Source organism: Myotis nattereri (genome assembly GCF_964212035.1).
Source record: "Myotis nattereri genome assembly, chromosome: 3".
Classification (NCBI taxonomy): Eukaryota; Metazoa; Chordata; class Mammalia; order Chiroptera; family Vespertilionidae; genus Myotis; species Myotis nattereri.
Genome location: NC_138077.1, coordinates 135,709,921 through 135,724,737, shown reverse-complemented (window position 1 = coordinate 135,724,737; position 14,817 = coordinate 135,709,921). Strand labels below are relative to the sequence as shown.

The window sequence follows — 14,817 nt, the reverse complement described above, 5'->3', positions numbered from 1 at the left end:
CTAAAGACACTTTTGTGATTCTGATGTTAAATTAATTTAGACTGACTTTCTTTACCATTTACCTACATTAGTGAAACTGTAATAGTTATATAGAACAGAGTAATACATATGAAATTTAGTCATTAGTGTTTCTTTGAGAAATTACTGAAAAGTGGGGGGCAGGTGGGTGGATTAGGATTTTGGCCATAAGGTAGATTAGGTACTTTGAAAGTCTTCTGGTTATAAAACACTTAAATGCTGGATAGATTAAAAGCATTTTTTTAAATGCCTTAAGCTCACAAAAATTAAGGGAGATTCTAACATGCCAAAAACAAATGAAAAAGGAAATAAAATCAGAGTGGCTAAAAACAAAACAAAACCATGGAAGCTGTAGTCAAATACTAAAACAAAAGCTTTAGAGATATATGGGAATAGGAGACTTACAGCGGTTCTCAACCTGTGGGTCGCGAACAATGAAAATACATCCTGCATATCAGATATTTACATTATGATTCATAACAGTAGCAAAATTACAGTTATGAAGTAGCAACGAAAATAATTTTATGGTTGGGGGGTCACCACAACATAAGGAACTATATTAAAGGGTCGCGGCATTAGGAAGGTTGAGAACCACTGGAGGAGGAACTAAACCTGACTCCTGCCTAAAGCTCTTAGATCTTTGAAATGGCTACATCCCTCAGTGAAAGTTGTGCTAGGAAAAAAAGAAAAGCTTCCTGTTGACAAAAGGAGACAACAGGGATGAAATCTGTCTGTCTTTATGACAACTTTGAATAAACGTAGTCTCCTTTTTGGATTTGTTACCAGGGTCTTGACCTCACATGAGTGTGGGGCTCTAATGTATATGTCCTGCATGATCTTGGAACCACTATATTAATATATGAAAGAGCCACAGGTGACTGTGCTTCTTGACACCCATCAGACCCAAACACAAGTTCTACATGGATGAAACTTTGTAAACCTAAAAGGTTCCTACAGGTTAATTTCTCACCACCACCTCCACACAAAAATTAGCAAATACACTAATATATTACCAAAAGTTTGAGAGTCATCAGAACCAGAGTAAGATTTAGACCTACAAAGAAGTTTTCTATCAACAGATGCCCAATAAAGGAATTTCTAAAGAATGTATTTCAGGATAAATTAAAATAATTTTGGAAGATAGGTCTGAGATATAGGAAGGAATAAGGAGGAAGAAAATGGTAGACCAAAGATAAATCTAAACAGACAATAATTTATATCTATATCTAACTATATCTATATATCTATACCTATATCTATATATCTATATCTATCTATCTATCTATCTATCTATCTATCTCTATATATCAGTTATCTAATTGGTGGGATTAAAAAAGATAGAACAAAACTACTGGATAACAATAGAATGTAATCCAGAAGGCAGGTTATCAGAGTTAAAGGACCTAAAGCCCTTGTACTATTTATGGAGTATGTATTAATATTGACTAACCTCAGATTTTAAAGTTAAATATGGAGGGCAGAATTTTAAGGTTAATTTGTGAAGAATAGAAATAGCATCATCTCTCACTTAACTTTAATCAGTTTCTGAAAATCAGATGGTTTGTGCAAACACTAACCAGGAACCTATTTCTTATATTCTAAATTTGAAAAGTTACAATATGTTACATGTCAACCCCAAACCCTCAACCAACTTTCTAAAGTATATTTAAAACAAGCAATATGTCTATGTCTATACATGGGTGGCTAACAATCTGTTAAGATGTAAAATGCTTAAAACATAGTTTTCTGATTACCGAACTTTTGATATAGTTATTAACAAACAGTTGTTGGTGTGCAGTTGTGTGGCCTCTCAACACTAGCAACATGCAAGGCACGTGTCTCCTTTATGGATGTACTCCTCAAAACTGTCTTGTGATTATCATATTCTAACAATTGTATTTTAAATGTAATTTCAAAATCTTCTCATAATTGTTTTAAAATGTGTATCTTGCTTAAATATAAAGTGTTCCTATATAAATGTTAAGCAAATCTTCGTATTGATTGTTATATGTCTTGTGAATACTGAATGAAAAACAAAAGGCATTCTGCCTAGGACACATTCTGCAGTGCTTGGCTATATTGACAGACAAATTCAGCAAAGCATAAAAAACAAAATATACCACGTTCATTCCAGGATTAAGAGGTTGGTTTGAGCCCAGCTGGTGTGGCTCATAGTTGAGTGTCGACCTATAAACCAGGAAGTCACAGTTCAATTCCTGGTCAGGGCATATGCCCAGGTTGCGGGCTTGATCCTCAGTGTGGAGTGTGCAGGAGGCAGCCAATCAATGATTCTTTCTCATCATTGATGTTTCTGTCTCTCTTTCCCTCATCCTTTCTCTCTGAAATCAGTAAAAATTTAAAAGAAGAGGTTGGTTTGACATTAGAAAGTCTTTTAAATGTAATTGACCACATTAACACATTAAAGGAGAAAAATATATGATCATCAGATGCAGAAAATATGTTCAGTAAAATTAGGTATCTACTCAGAGTAAAACATTTAGCAAGGTTTTAGTAGAAGATAATGTCTTGCCCTGACCGGTTTGGCTCAGTGGATAGAGCGTCGGCCTGAGGACTCAAGGGTCCCAGGTTCGATTCCGGTCAAGGGCATGTGCCTTGGTTGCGGGCACATCCCCGGTGCAGGGTGTGCAGGAGGCAGCTGATCGGTGTTTCTCTCTCATCGATGTTTCTAACTCTCTGTCCCTCTCCCTTTCTCTCTGTAGAAAATCAATAAAATATATTAAAAAAAAAAAAGACAATGTCTTTGTACTGCTATCTACCAAACCTGCAGTTTTTGACTTGCTGTATATTGACCTCATATTTAACCATTTTGCTAAATCCACTTATTCTTATAATTTGTGTCTGGGGGTGGGAATTCTTTTGTGCAGGTGGTAGGTTTTGTTTCTTCCTTTTAATCTTCACAACTTTCATTTCTTCTTGTCTTTTTACACTGGGGAGAATCTCCAGTATATTGTTGGATAAAAGTAGTTAAAGACCTTAATTTAAATTCTTCTACATCTGTGTTTTATTTTGAATGCAGGTCAATTTTAACTGAAGATTTTTTTATTATGGCTGCCCTGTTCTGTCATAGGGAAAATAAAATCACTAATATTCTGAAATCAGCAAAAAATGTTGTTTACCTTTAAAAATAAACACTTGAGCTTGGCTAACATGGCCCAGTGGTTGAGTGTCTACCTATGAATCAGGAGATCACGGTTCGATTCCTGGTCAGGGTTGCCCAGGTTGCGGGCTCAGTCCCCAGTGTGGGGCATGTAGGAGGCAGCTGATGAAAGATTCTCTCTCATCATTGATGTTTCTATCTCTCTCTCCCTCTTCCTCTCTGAAATCAATTTTTAACAAGATTTAAAAAATAAAAATAAGTAAAATAAATAAAAATAAAAAAGACCTTGATTCCATTATACTTTAAATGTAAAAAGAAAACTATACATATTTTAGAAAATAGAAGAGCTTTAAGACCTCAGGATAGAAAAAGATTTCTTAAGGCATAAAAAGCACCAACCATAAAAACAAATATTGATAATTTTTATCAAAGCTTCTATTAAACAAAATCATTAAAATATTAAGCAATTCATGAAACATAGTACAGGTGTTCAGAAAATGTGAACAACCCCTACAAACCAATAAAAACAGAACAGTAACCCAACAGAAAAGCAAGCAGTAGGACCTGGCATTTTATAGAAGAAAAAATATGGGAGTGGCCAATAAACATGAGAATGTATTCAAATTTTAATAATAATCAAGGAAATACAAATTAAAACCACATATTTATACTCCTTAGATTATCAAAAATTTAATCCTTGAGTTTTCTGGGCAGACTGTTATTATTTGCAGAAGATAATTTTGTTTCTTCCCTTGGAAGAAACATCATGAGGAACAACTTGAACTAGGTAGTGTAAATCCATTGGCACAATCACATTAGAAAAAAATGAGTTGGCAATAAGTGGAAGCTAAAATGGCACATATCTTTCAAACAATTTCCCTTCCTAGGGTTATTTTAAGAGTATTGTGTCCCAAGCTTCCCCCAATAATATTGGTATGGCACACATTTTCTCTGGTAATGTTGGTATGATATCATCTATTTACTATCCGATATAATAAAAGCCTAATATGCTAAGTGGTCAGTCATCCATTCAACCAAAGCGTAATATGCTAATGATATGCTAAGGCCATTCAGCCACTCACTATGACATGTACTGACCACCAGGGGGCAGACAGTTAACCGGTTGACCAGTCACTATGATGTGCACTGACCATCAGGGGGCAGTCGACCGGTCAACCAGTTGCTATGATGTGCACTAACCACCAGGGGGCAGACACTTCAACTAGTAGGTTAGGTTGGTGCTGGGGTCCGGCTGATTGGGACTGAGCGAGACAGGCTGGACATGCCCTGGAGCCCTCCTGTGGTCCTTCCCCAGTTGACCAACCTTCCGCATCCCTCCCTGGCCTCAATCATGCACCCATGGGGTCCCTTGGCCTGGCTTGCACCTTCTCGCAATCTGGGACTCCTCGGGGGATGTTGGAGAGCTGGTTTCAGCCCAATTCCGCAGGCCAGGCCGAGGGACCCCACTGGTGCATGAATGCGTGCGTGCACTGGGCCTCTAGTCTATATATATAAAAGGCTAATATGCAAATGTCCCCTCAGGAGTCCGACTGGGAGACCTGGAGTTCGATCGCTCGCTATGACATGTGTTGATCACCAGGGGAGCAGTGCAGAACATGGCTGGCAACCAGTGGCAGCGGTGGGGTGCGCTGCATGCATGGCGAGGGAAGGAGGAGATGGGGAGGCAGGGAACCTGATTGGCCTTGATCACAGGCCAGGCCTAGGGACCCTACCCGTGCACGATTTTTGTGCACTGGACCTCTAGTGTAGTATAAAGATGAGGCTACTTGAAGTCAGCAATGATTTGGCTGGGGGGAGTTTAATTACCCCAAGTCCTGTCAAGCCACTCTGGGAGATAAGAGCAATAACTTAGACACATCTCTGACTCACATGTGAAACTTGCTTGTGTGCACCAGGAGATTTGTATAAGAATATTGTAGCAGGTTCTGTTGAAACTTTAGATAGTCCCTAAGTCCATCTACAGCAAGCATGCCAAACTTGTGGCCAGTGGGCTGCATGCCTCGTTTATTCTGATCTACAGAATAAATTATATTCTTTATAAAAATCAAATACCGTACAGCAGTGAACATTAATAAACTACTATCCCTCCATTTATCAGCGTGGATGAATCCCACAAACAACATGCAATTAAGACTATATCCTGTAGAGGATCTTTAACAAAAATTATTCTTTTGATTGAAAGAAGTATTTCATAATAAAATAAATAAAGGAGAAAGAAATTTCTATAAGACCTATTGTTGGATTTATGCTATTTGGGGAAATTTTTTCATAGTTGAGTACTTGGTTATTTTAAGATCCACAGCTAATCAAAAGTGCCTCTATTACTCTCCAGAAATGTATTACTCAACTTTAAAAAATGAAAAAATTTTAAAGCCCTCTGATGTATTGTTGAGATGTATGTAAATATTTAAAATGTATAACTTTATTTTTTAAAATTTATCTTTATTGTAGAGAGTATTACAGATGTCCCCCTTGTTTTCCCTATTGACCCCTTCTGCCCTGCCTCTGCCTCTCTCTCAGGCCTTAAAAAATGTATGGCTTTAATATGTATAGTGTTAAGCCTGTCATGTGTTTATTTTGTCAGACCATGCTCAAAAGTCTTTGGTGGTCTTTAACCTGTTTGATCCTACCAGGGCAAATATACTTAAGAGCAATTCAATCCTGTTTGACAAATTATTTTATACTCATCTAATTTAAAGCTAAACCTTACTATATAGTCTTGAAATTTAGGGCAATATCTTAGAAGACAAATAGCTGTGGTCAATGGTAACTTTATTGTCTAAGCTTTTTCTACAATTTTTTTTTTCAAATTCTTTGACGTTTTTTCTCCTTTTAGCAATATATAAATGAATATATAGTTAATATTGACTTAGGGGTTAGACTCTGAGGGCAACTTTTTAAAGTTAGACTTACAGTACATTATTTGCTTGTAATTTCTATTGTGAAATATTTGCTTGCCTTCGAATTAAACTCTTAAGAATCATTTTTTGTTTAATAATTTGATGTGTAAGCTGGTTAAGTTGGACATGCTTCACTCTTCCAGCATGGATCTGCTCTGCCTGTGGTAAAAGGTGACCTGACTGGGTGTTAGAAATCCTAGTTTCTGCACGAATACATGTTGGCCTTGGGCACATAAATTAGTCTCTCTGTTTTAGTTTCCTCCTATATGAAATTAGTTTCCACCACTTACCCTGCTTACCAAACAAAGTAGTATGGAAATCATATGAACTAATATATCCCCCACACTCTGAACTGTCAAGATTTGTATACAGTAAGGTCCTATTGTTAGCCATTTTGTAAATCATTGGTGTTCCCTGCTTTTTTTTTTTTCCCATCTAACTTCAGTGTCTGCCAGAAGGAATTTTGGAATGAAGCACTATGGGTTTGTCTTCCTCCTTAAACTTGATTTCCTGGTGTTGAATCTGGGTTTATTCAGAAATATGGACCAAGTAAAAACATAGGCCTTCTGGAGGTAGCTCATTTCTTATCATTTAGTAAAGTTTAAGTACAGTATTGCAGAACACTTTCTTTTTGCTAGTTTTTCACTTTTCTTCTTCCTTTTTAAACCCATGTAGTACAGTCCCCAGAACATTGATTTAAGGGTATGAACTTAAAGTGTCAAAATCCCTGGGATTGAGTCTAGTTCCACTGTGGCCCTTGGAAAGTGATTTAGCTTCATTGTGCTCGGTTTCTTCATTTATAAAATGAAGGTGGTAGTAATGCTTAGTATACAAGGTTGTTAATGTGGCTTAAATGAGATGATACATGTAAATTGCTTAGTACAGGACCTGGAGCATAGAAAATGCTCAGAATGTTTTAGTATCTATCTATATAAAACCCTAATATGCAAATCGAACTAACAGCAGAACGACCGGTCGCTGTGGTGTGCACTGACCACAAGGGGGCAGACACTCAACACAGGAGCTCCCCCCAGCCCGCAGGCCCCAACTGGCGGTAGTGGCAGGGGGCGGGGCTGGCAAGCAGACAGCGCCAGGCCAGCCAAGGCAGGTGCAAGCAGGGCCCCCTGATTGCCCCACTGGTTGCCCCGCAGGTCAGTCCTGATCGCCGGCCAGGCCTAGGGACCCTACCCATGCACTAATTTTGTGCACTGGGCCTCTAGTTATTACATAATTATTAATAATGATGATTTCTGAAAAGCTATTCAACCTTCCACTCTTTTAAATGAAAACAACATTTTAGTGTATTTTGATATATTCTTTCCATAAACACTTCTTATATTTTATGTTTAGGATATAACTTTTAATTTTGTGGAAGGATTGAACTAGACTGTAGTTAAGTTTAGTATTTAAATGTTGCATTTTAATTTTCAGTAAGAAATGGCTAATATCTAAAAATTGTTTATTCTAGGTTTTTCAAGCTATTAACCTAACTAACCAGAGTAACTAAGATTAACAGCCTTTCTTTTTTCTTTTTCTTCTCTCTCTCTCATTTTTTTTTTTGAGACGGAAGGAAAAGGGAGAGAGAGAGAGAAACATCAATGGGTTGCCTCCTGTATGCCTCCCAATGGAGGATCAAACCCACAACCTAGGTATGTGCCCTGACTGAGGATCAAACCCTCAACCTTTTGGTGTACTGGCAACACTCCAACCAACTGAACCACCCAGCCAGGGTAATTTCACAGGCTTTTTAAAAGGTATTCCATGAACCAGGAAAAATATATTGTTTATCCTCAAGTCAACCTTGTGATATAGGATTTTTTTTTTCAGAGTTTAATACTGAAGCTAAGAGAGTTTGTGAGACCTGCTATGAGAATATAAGCACTAAAGAGGGCAGAATTTTTTTTCTTGTTTTATTCACCATTATATTTCTAGTGCCTAAAACAATGCTTGGCAGATAGAAGATGTTCTGTAGAAGTTTGTTGACTATTTTATTTAAATTTTTTTTATTTGTTGATTTTATAGAGGGGGGGGGGAACATTGTCATTTCACTTATTTATGCATTCATTGGTTGATTCTTGTACGTGCCCTGTTCAGGGGTCAAACCTGCAGCCTTGGTGTATCTAACCAACTGAACTACCCACTCAGGGCTTGTTGACTATTTTAAATGAATTTTCTGAACACAGATCCTTGTTTCAAGCCTTAGTTTCCTGATGATGGTTACATCACAACTTGCCTATGAAGACTGGCATTTTTTTTTTTTTTATTGCTCAGTATTTTTAAAAGTACGCTTAGGGATCATTTAAAAACTGGTAGACAACAGGCATTTAAAAAATATTTTTATTGATTTTAGAGATAGGAAGTGGGAAAGAGAGTTAGAAACACCAATGAGAGAGAAACATTGATCGACTGCCTCCTGCACTCCCCCTACTAGGGATTGAGCCTGCAACCCAGGCTTGTGCCCAGACTGGGAATCTAACCTGTGACCTCCTGATGCATGGGATGATGTTAAACCAACTGAGCCCGGCCAATAGGCATTTTAAATATACAACATTTATGAGAATGCCACTTGAATAAAGCGTGGTGTCACCTTTCCAGCTCAGTTGAGGCTTTAGGTGAGAGATGATGTGGTTATTCTTTCAGTGTGGGTTGAAAAACAGTGGGGAGGTATGAGAACTGGGGATAGAGTGAGAAAACTAGGTAGCTTTCTGACCTTTTTATTGTAGCTTAGTTCTCTCCTTCAATGTTGTGAATTTCCTACATTATTAAAATATAGAAACAATGTAGTTCAATATACAAATAATTTCATATCTTATTTTGTTATTTTTATTCCTCTAAAGCTCTTTCTTTAGAGATATTCAGTAAGAATCAGTTGTGTTCATGTTTCAACTTACGAAGACTCTTACTTAATCTTGGGACATGTAAATTATCTTTTTTTTAAACTGTAACTTAACTGTGAACCCTGATTTACATATAAAATTCAAATGCATTTTTTTTGTTAGACAGTGAATTTTGCCATCTTTATATTATATTTCTGTGTGGGTATCTTTCACAATCCTTTCTTATCATTGGTGATGTTTTCAAAAGATGACCTCTCCTTGCTCCTTCTAAATCTTATTCTAAGCTCTTTCCCCTACCACTGTGTTAAGAGCAAAACATAATTGTCTGGGAGAAACTGATGTCTGTCATTTTCTTCACATCTTCAGGAAAAGAAATTAGAATTATTTTAGACTAGTCTAATATTGCACCACCCTGCTATTACCCTAATATTTTACATCTGAATTACTTCTTTGTTAACATAAATCCTTCTTTTCTTTTTCTGGAATTTATCAGTTGCCTCAATAATTTCTTCATATAAAAGTACCATTTACCTTATGCAATCTGTTCCTGTTAAATGTAAATGGAATCTGTATATTCTACATGGAATCTGTATATTCTAAATGCATTTCTGTAAAGAATTCCTTTTGTAAAAAGCAAATAATTACCTAGCAATTATGTTTTGAGTTGTTTTTGTTTGTTTTCTTTTCAGTCGTTAGTGGTAGTTTTTTGTTTTATTTTTCTAGATTTGGATTTTCAAATTCAGGGTTTACTTAAAAAAAGGGTATACTTAGAAGTGATGTCTAAGGTCATTTCTGAACTTCGTCTTCTCTGGATTAAGATGCACTGAGACAAGCAGTGATTTGAGGTTTTCTATACTGAATATTAAATTGGTTGTTTTCTAAGAAAGAAAACAACTTCAGTCTTCTTTCTAGTGTCCTGTGACTTACAGTCAGTAGAGGGGTTTTTAAAGACAACATCAACCAACTCTCATTATGATGACTACAGTTTCTTTGTGCTTAAAATCTGGTTTTACTTTACCCTTCCTCTTTTGTGTTGCAGCTGGTGGATAGCGAGGTGGTTATGCTTTCAGCACACTGGGAAAAAAAGAAGACGAGCCTAATAGAGTTACAGGAGCAGCTTCAGCAGCTTCCCGGTTTAATAGCAGATTTAGAAACCATGACAGCAAATCTGAGTAAGTATCATGTTCGTATCTGTACATTACCTTTAGGAATGAAAATAATTTGGACCGGACTTGGTATAATTTCAAAGCTTTCTAAGAATACATTAAATTCTTGGTTAACAGAAATTTTTAGAAAGTGGTATGTTCTAGTTAATTTCATATTCTGATTGAGGATTAGACAGAAAATGATTTAAAGTGTAGAAATGATTTCTAAAATATACATCAATAACTTTTTCTGCCTCATTTCAGCTCAGGAAACACAATTATGGTTTTTTTTTATTCTTAAACTGACAGGGTTATCTTTGTGACATTAGCTCTCTGTTAAAAGTATAAGTATGGCAAATAAAAGGGATTAGGGTGACTTTGTCCTGACTACGGTATATACTCTGGTAGTTGGTGCTTTTAAATTTAGGTCTGCTTAGAGCATCATGTCTTGCAGTATGCTTTTTTTCTCTTTAAACAGAAAAGAGATCAAATAAAGCCACTTACCAGAGGGTATCTGTTTGACTAAATTTGTACCTTGTGGAAGTTTATGTTTTTTTGGTGTGTTTTTTTATTTTTTTTTATTGCAATGAATTTTGCTGATATTCTTTATTTCTTGAGCTTATATTTAGAAAATTAACTTTTATGTTTGACAATGCTACATCCTAGGATAATATTATGGCTTACTACTTTTTAACCAAGCTTGAGGTCTTAGTCAAGTAAGGGTTAGGAGCTATCTGCAGAGGAGATAATGTTTTGAGCTAATAATCTGTTCAGAACCAGCAGCTACTTGGTTTCCACAATAGAATATCCAGCCGGTCGTATAGAGATGTAGACACTGTAAGCAGGCTATGCTAAGGCTTGCAGCAACCATTTGTGACCAGGTGGTGGCTGTTGTGTGACAGAAATAGATAGCATTTCTGAGTAGGTGGTGTGATTATACAGTTTTGGGGTTATAAAAGCGGAAATTCCTTCGGCACCTGAAGTGTCTCATGCTGAGCATTAGAGTGATCCCAGCCTTGCAGACGCCAGCACAGATTAAAGAATATTTTTGTCTGTCTACCAGGGAGTGACAGCTGAAAATTCTAGCACCCTCTTAAAGGGCCAATCACAAAATTCCCTGTAGAGCAGTGGTTCTCAACCTGTGGGTCGCGACCCCTTTGGCGGTGGAATGACCCTTTCACAGGGGTCGCCTAAGACCATCCTGCATATCAGATATTTACTATTCGATTCATAACAGTAGCAACATTACAGTTATGAAGTAGCAACGAAAATAATTTTATGGTTGGGTCACAACATGAGGAACTGTATTTAAAGGGCTAGAAGGTTGAGAACCACTGCTGTAGAGCCACCCACGTTGTGCTCCAGCAGAGGGAGGGTGAAGTGGACTGGAGCTGTGAGAGCAAAAGACAGTACTGGAGACTTGGGGGATAGAGCTCAGAAGGCAGACACCTCAAGTTTCCTGGGCTGAGTCATTCCCTCATGCAGCGGAGGAGGACATCTTTCCCACATAGACATTTGCCTTGCCTGAGGGGAAGACAGTAAACACACCCTATTGGAAAACACCCTTGCCCTGAGGCCATTTAAGAGATTAAAAATAACAATTAGCCTTCAGGCAGAAGCAACTGCCCCACTCTGTTAAAAAAACAACTCTCACCACACCTGAGGAGGATTGCCTGGGGGGCAATTCAAGTTGGGAATTCTATCAGTCTATAGCAGTGATGGCAAACCTTTTGAGCTTGGAGTGTCAGCATTTTGAAAAACCCTAACTTAACTCTGGTGCCGTGTCACATATAGAAATTTTTTGATATTTGCAACCATAATAAAACAAAGACTTATATTTTTGATATTTATTTTATATATTTAAATGCCATCTAACAAAGAAAAATCAACCAAAAAAAATGAGATCGCGTGTCAGAGGTTCGCCATCACTGGTCTGTAGTCAGAGGCCTTCTCTGGAGGCTTTGAGTCTTTGCCTGATCTAATTAGAGAGAAACAACCTTTAACACTGTCCTGCACTAGAGATTGAGAGGTATAGAAGATCTACCTAATACATAGTCACAAACCCAAACAGACAGCCAAAATGAGGAGACAAAGAAACAATCCCCAAATGAAAGAACTAGGGAATTCTCCAGAAGAAGAGATAAATGAAGCAGAGATAAGAAATTTATCTGAAACAGAGTTCAGAGTAATGATGTAAAGATACTCAACAGCATGAAAAAAGATATAGTAACTATGAAAAAAGGACAGTTTGAAATAAAGAATGACATAGCACAAATAACACATTGAAAGGAATACACAGCAGATTAGGGGAAGCTGAGGATCGAATCAGTGAATCAGAAGAGAGAGTTGAAAATATCACTCAATCAGAGAACCAAAGAGAAAAAAACAATTAAAAAGTAGGAGGACAGCTTAAGGGAGCTGTGGGACAATGTGAAACATAACAATATTAGAATAGCAGGTGTGGCAGAAGAGACAGAAAAGGAGAAAGGAATGGAGAACGTGTTTGAAGAAATAATGGCAGAAAACGTCCCTAACCTGATAAAGGAAAAAGTCACACAAGTTCAGGAGGCACAGAGAACCCCAAGCAAGAAGAACCCAAACAGGCCCATGCCCAGACACATCATAATTAAAATGCCAAAAATTAAAGACAAAAAATCTTAAAGGCAGCAAGAGAAAAGAAAACTGTTACCTACAAAGGAGTTCCCATAAGGCTGAAATCTGATTTCTCATCAGAAACTCTACAGGTTAGAAGGCAAAGGCATGAAGTACTCAAGGTAATGGAAAGCAAAGATCTGAGACCAAGATTACTATATCCAGCAAGACTATTATTCAAAATAGACGGTGAAGTAAAGAGCTTTCCAGACAAAAAAACAGGCTAAAGGAGTAGATCACCACCAAGCCAGCATTACAAGAAATGTTAAAGGGGCTGCTGTAATGAGAAGAAACAGAGAGAGAAACCTAGCTATATAGAATTAAAATGGCAATAAATAAGTACCTATCAATAATAACCTGATCAGGTCTTATGGGTAAGAAGGTAAGAATACTCTAACATCTCTTCCTGTTTTTCAGTATCCCCCCCCCACCTTTTTTTTTAAAACAAAACAAAAGTGATTTACAAAACAATTAGCAAATCCTAAAACAGGTGTTTGTTTTTCCTCTGTGTGAATAAAGTTACCTGGATGATATTTGGAATGCTGTTGCTCATAACAGTAGCTAATATTATAACCCTGTATGTCACAGATTGTTAGGTGCTTTACTCCTCCTATGAACCCTACAAAATTAGTTGTATTACAACCCTCCCCCTCCCCCCTTTAGGAAAGTAAGGCTTGATGAGGCTGTGATTTGCTCTGGGTCACATACAGTGTGGATCCAGGATCCCAACTATAGTGATAAGTCCCATTGGGGGATGAGGCAGTTAGGATGACAGCTGTTAGTAGACCTTGGGAAGTGTATTCACAAAGCCCTGGCTGTTAAAATTTTTTTCTGGTGTCAGTTATTTGTTATTTCTGAAGGGAGGTTATGGAAAAAATATCCTGGGATTTAGGAGAAATGTGAAATAACTGTGGTTGCCCTCTGCATTTTTGCCTTCTCGTGGGTGTAAGCATGATCTTTTTCAAGCCTTTGATAACTAACTGATGGAAAAATAACCTCCAAGATACTTTGCATTTTCTTTTCAGCCACTTTCTTTTAGCTAATTTATGTTCCTGCATCTCTTTCAGTTGCTTGCTTTTCATTGGTTGTATATTTCTTTGCAGAGATATTCTTCTATGATAACCCCCCTCTTTTTTTTTTTTTTTTTTTGCCAACTTAGAGTAAATTCTGTTTAGAGATGTGCTTGATACCACTCTGTTGATTCAATGCATTTGCCACTCTTCTAATTATTTTCATAGTTAATTCTGCTTAGGAAATGAAGTTTATATATATCTTTCTTAAAATAGAAATTACTGTATTTTCATTCTCAATTAGGATTCTAATATCCTGAAAAAAGTTTTATAGTTAGTGATATATGACCTTCCTCTTTAGAAACTGCATCATGGCTTCTTAAATGAATGGGGTGGGCTTCCCAAATGCTCACTTGAATTTGTTAATCTGAGGATTTCTATCTTTGTTAATCTGAGGACTTCAACCACCAAAGGCAAATTAAAGCTAAAAGATTATGATAATTACTTCCAAATAATTTAAATTATATCTTTTTTTCTAACGTATGTCTAACCCATCTAGAGCTCTTTTTGGACAGTTCAGTTTTCTTAGAAGATACCTCTAAAATCTAGATGGTTGGTTTTTATATTTATTGGCAATCTGAAAACATTAGCATTTGAAATACATACTATCTTTGTGTTTTAATCTATTGCTGTTATTTGCCTGATATTTCTTTTTAGTAATGAATGACTGATTGTAGAAGATAGCAGCAAGTCAGAACTGGAGTTCAAGAGGCCTAGTATTTGTTGACCTACAATAAGCCCATAAAGAGATGTTTTGGAAATGTAACTTTTAGATAAGCAACTTAGGCTTATTGGAATTAGTGCTAATATTCTTTACAGGAAGAAAATATTTTGAAGCCAGATTTGTTGGAGTAAGTTCTATAAACATATACCTATTTATCTACACTAATAAAAGAGGAAGATGCAAATTGACTGTATCTTCACAACACCCACCAGCCAATCAGCAGTGAGTATGCAAATTAACCCAACAAAGATGGTGGGTTAATTTGCATATGCAGGCACCAAGTGGCCGGGGGCGGGGCAGGATGCTTGTGTCGTCACCATGGCGACGATGGA

General features: G+C 37.0%; 1 protein-coding gene across 3 annotated transcripts in view; it reads left to right on the top strand.

Annotated features, from left to right (window-relative positions):
* DTNBP1 (dystrobrevin binding protein 1) overlaps positions 1-14,817 on the top strand; it is a 148,745-nt gene that overhangs the window by 24,370 nt on the left and 109,558 nt on the right. For all 3 annotated transcript variants that reach the window (XM_081087722.1, XM_081087720.1, XM_081087721.1), the window contains one exon: positions 9,934-10,066. In XM_081087722.1, the coding sequence (XP_080943848.1) occupies positions 9,955-10,066 (112 nt within the window). In that variant the 5' untranslated portion in view covers positions 9,934-9,954. The remainder of the gene's footprint in view (positions 1-9,933; positions 10,067-14,817) is intronic.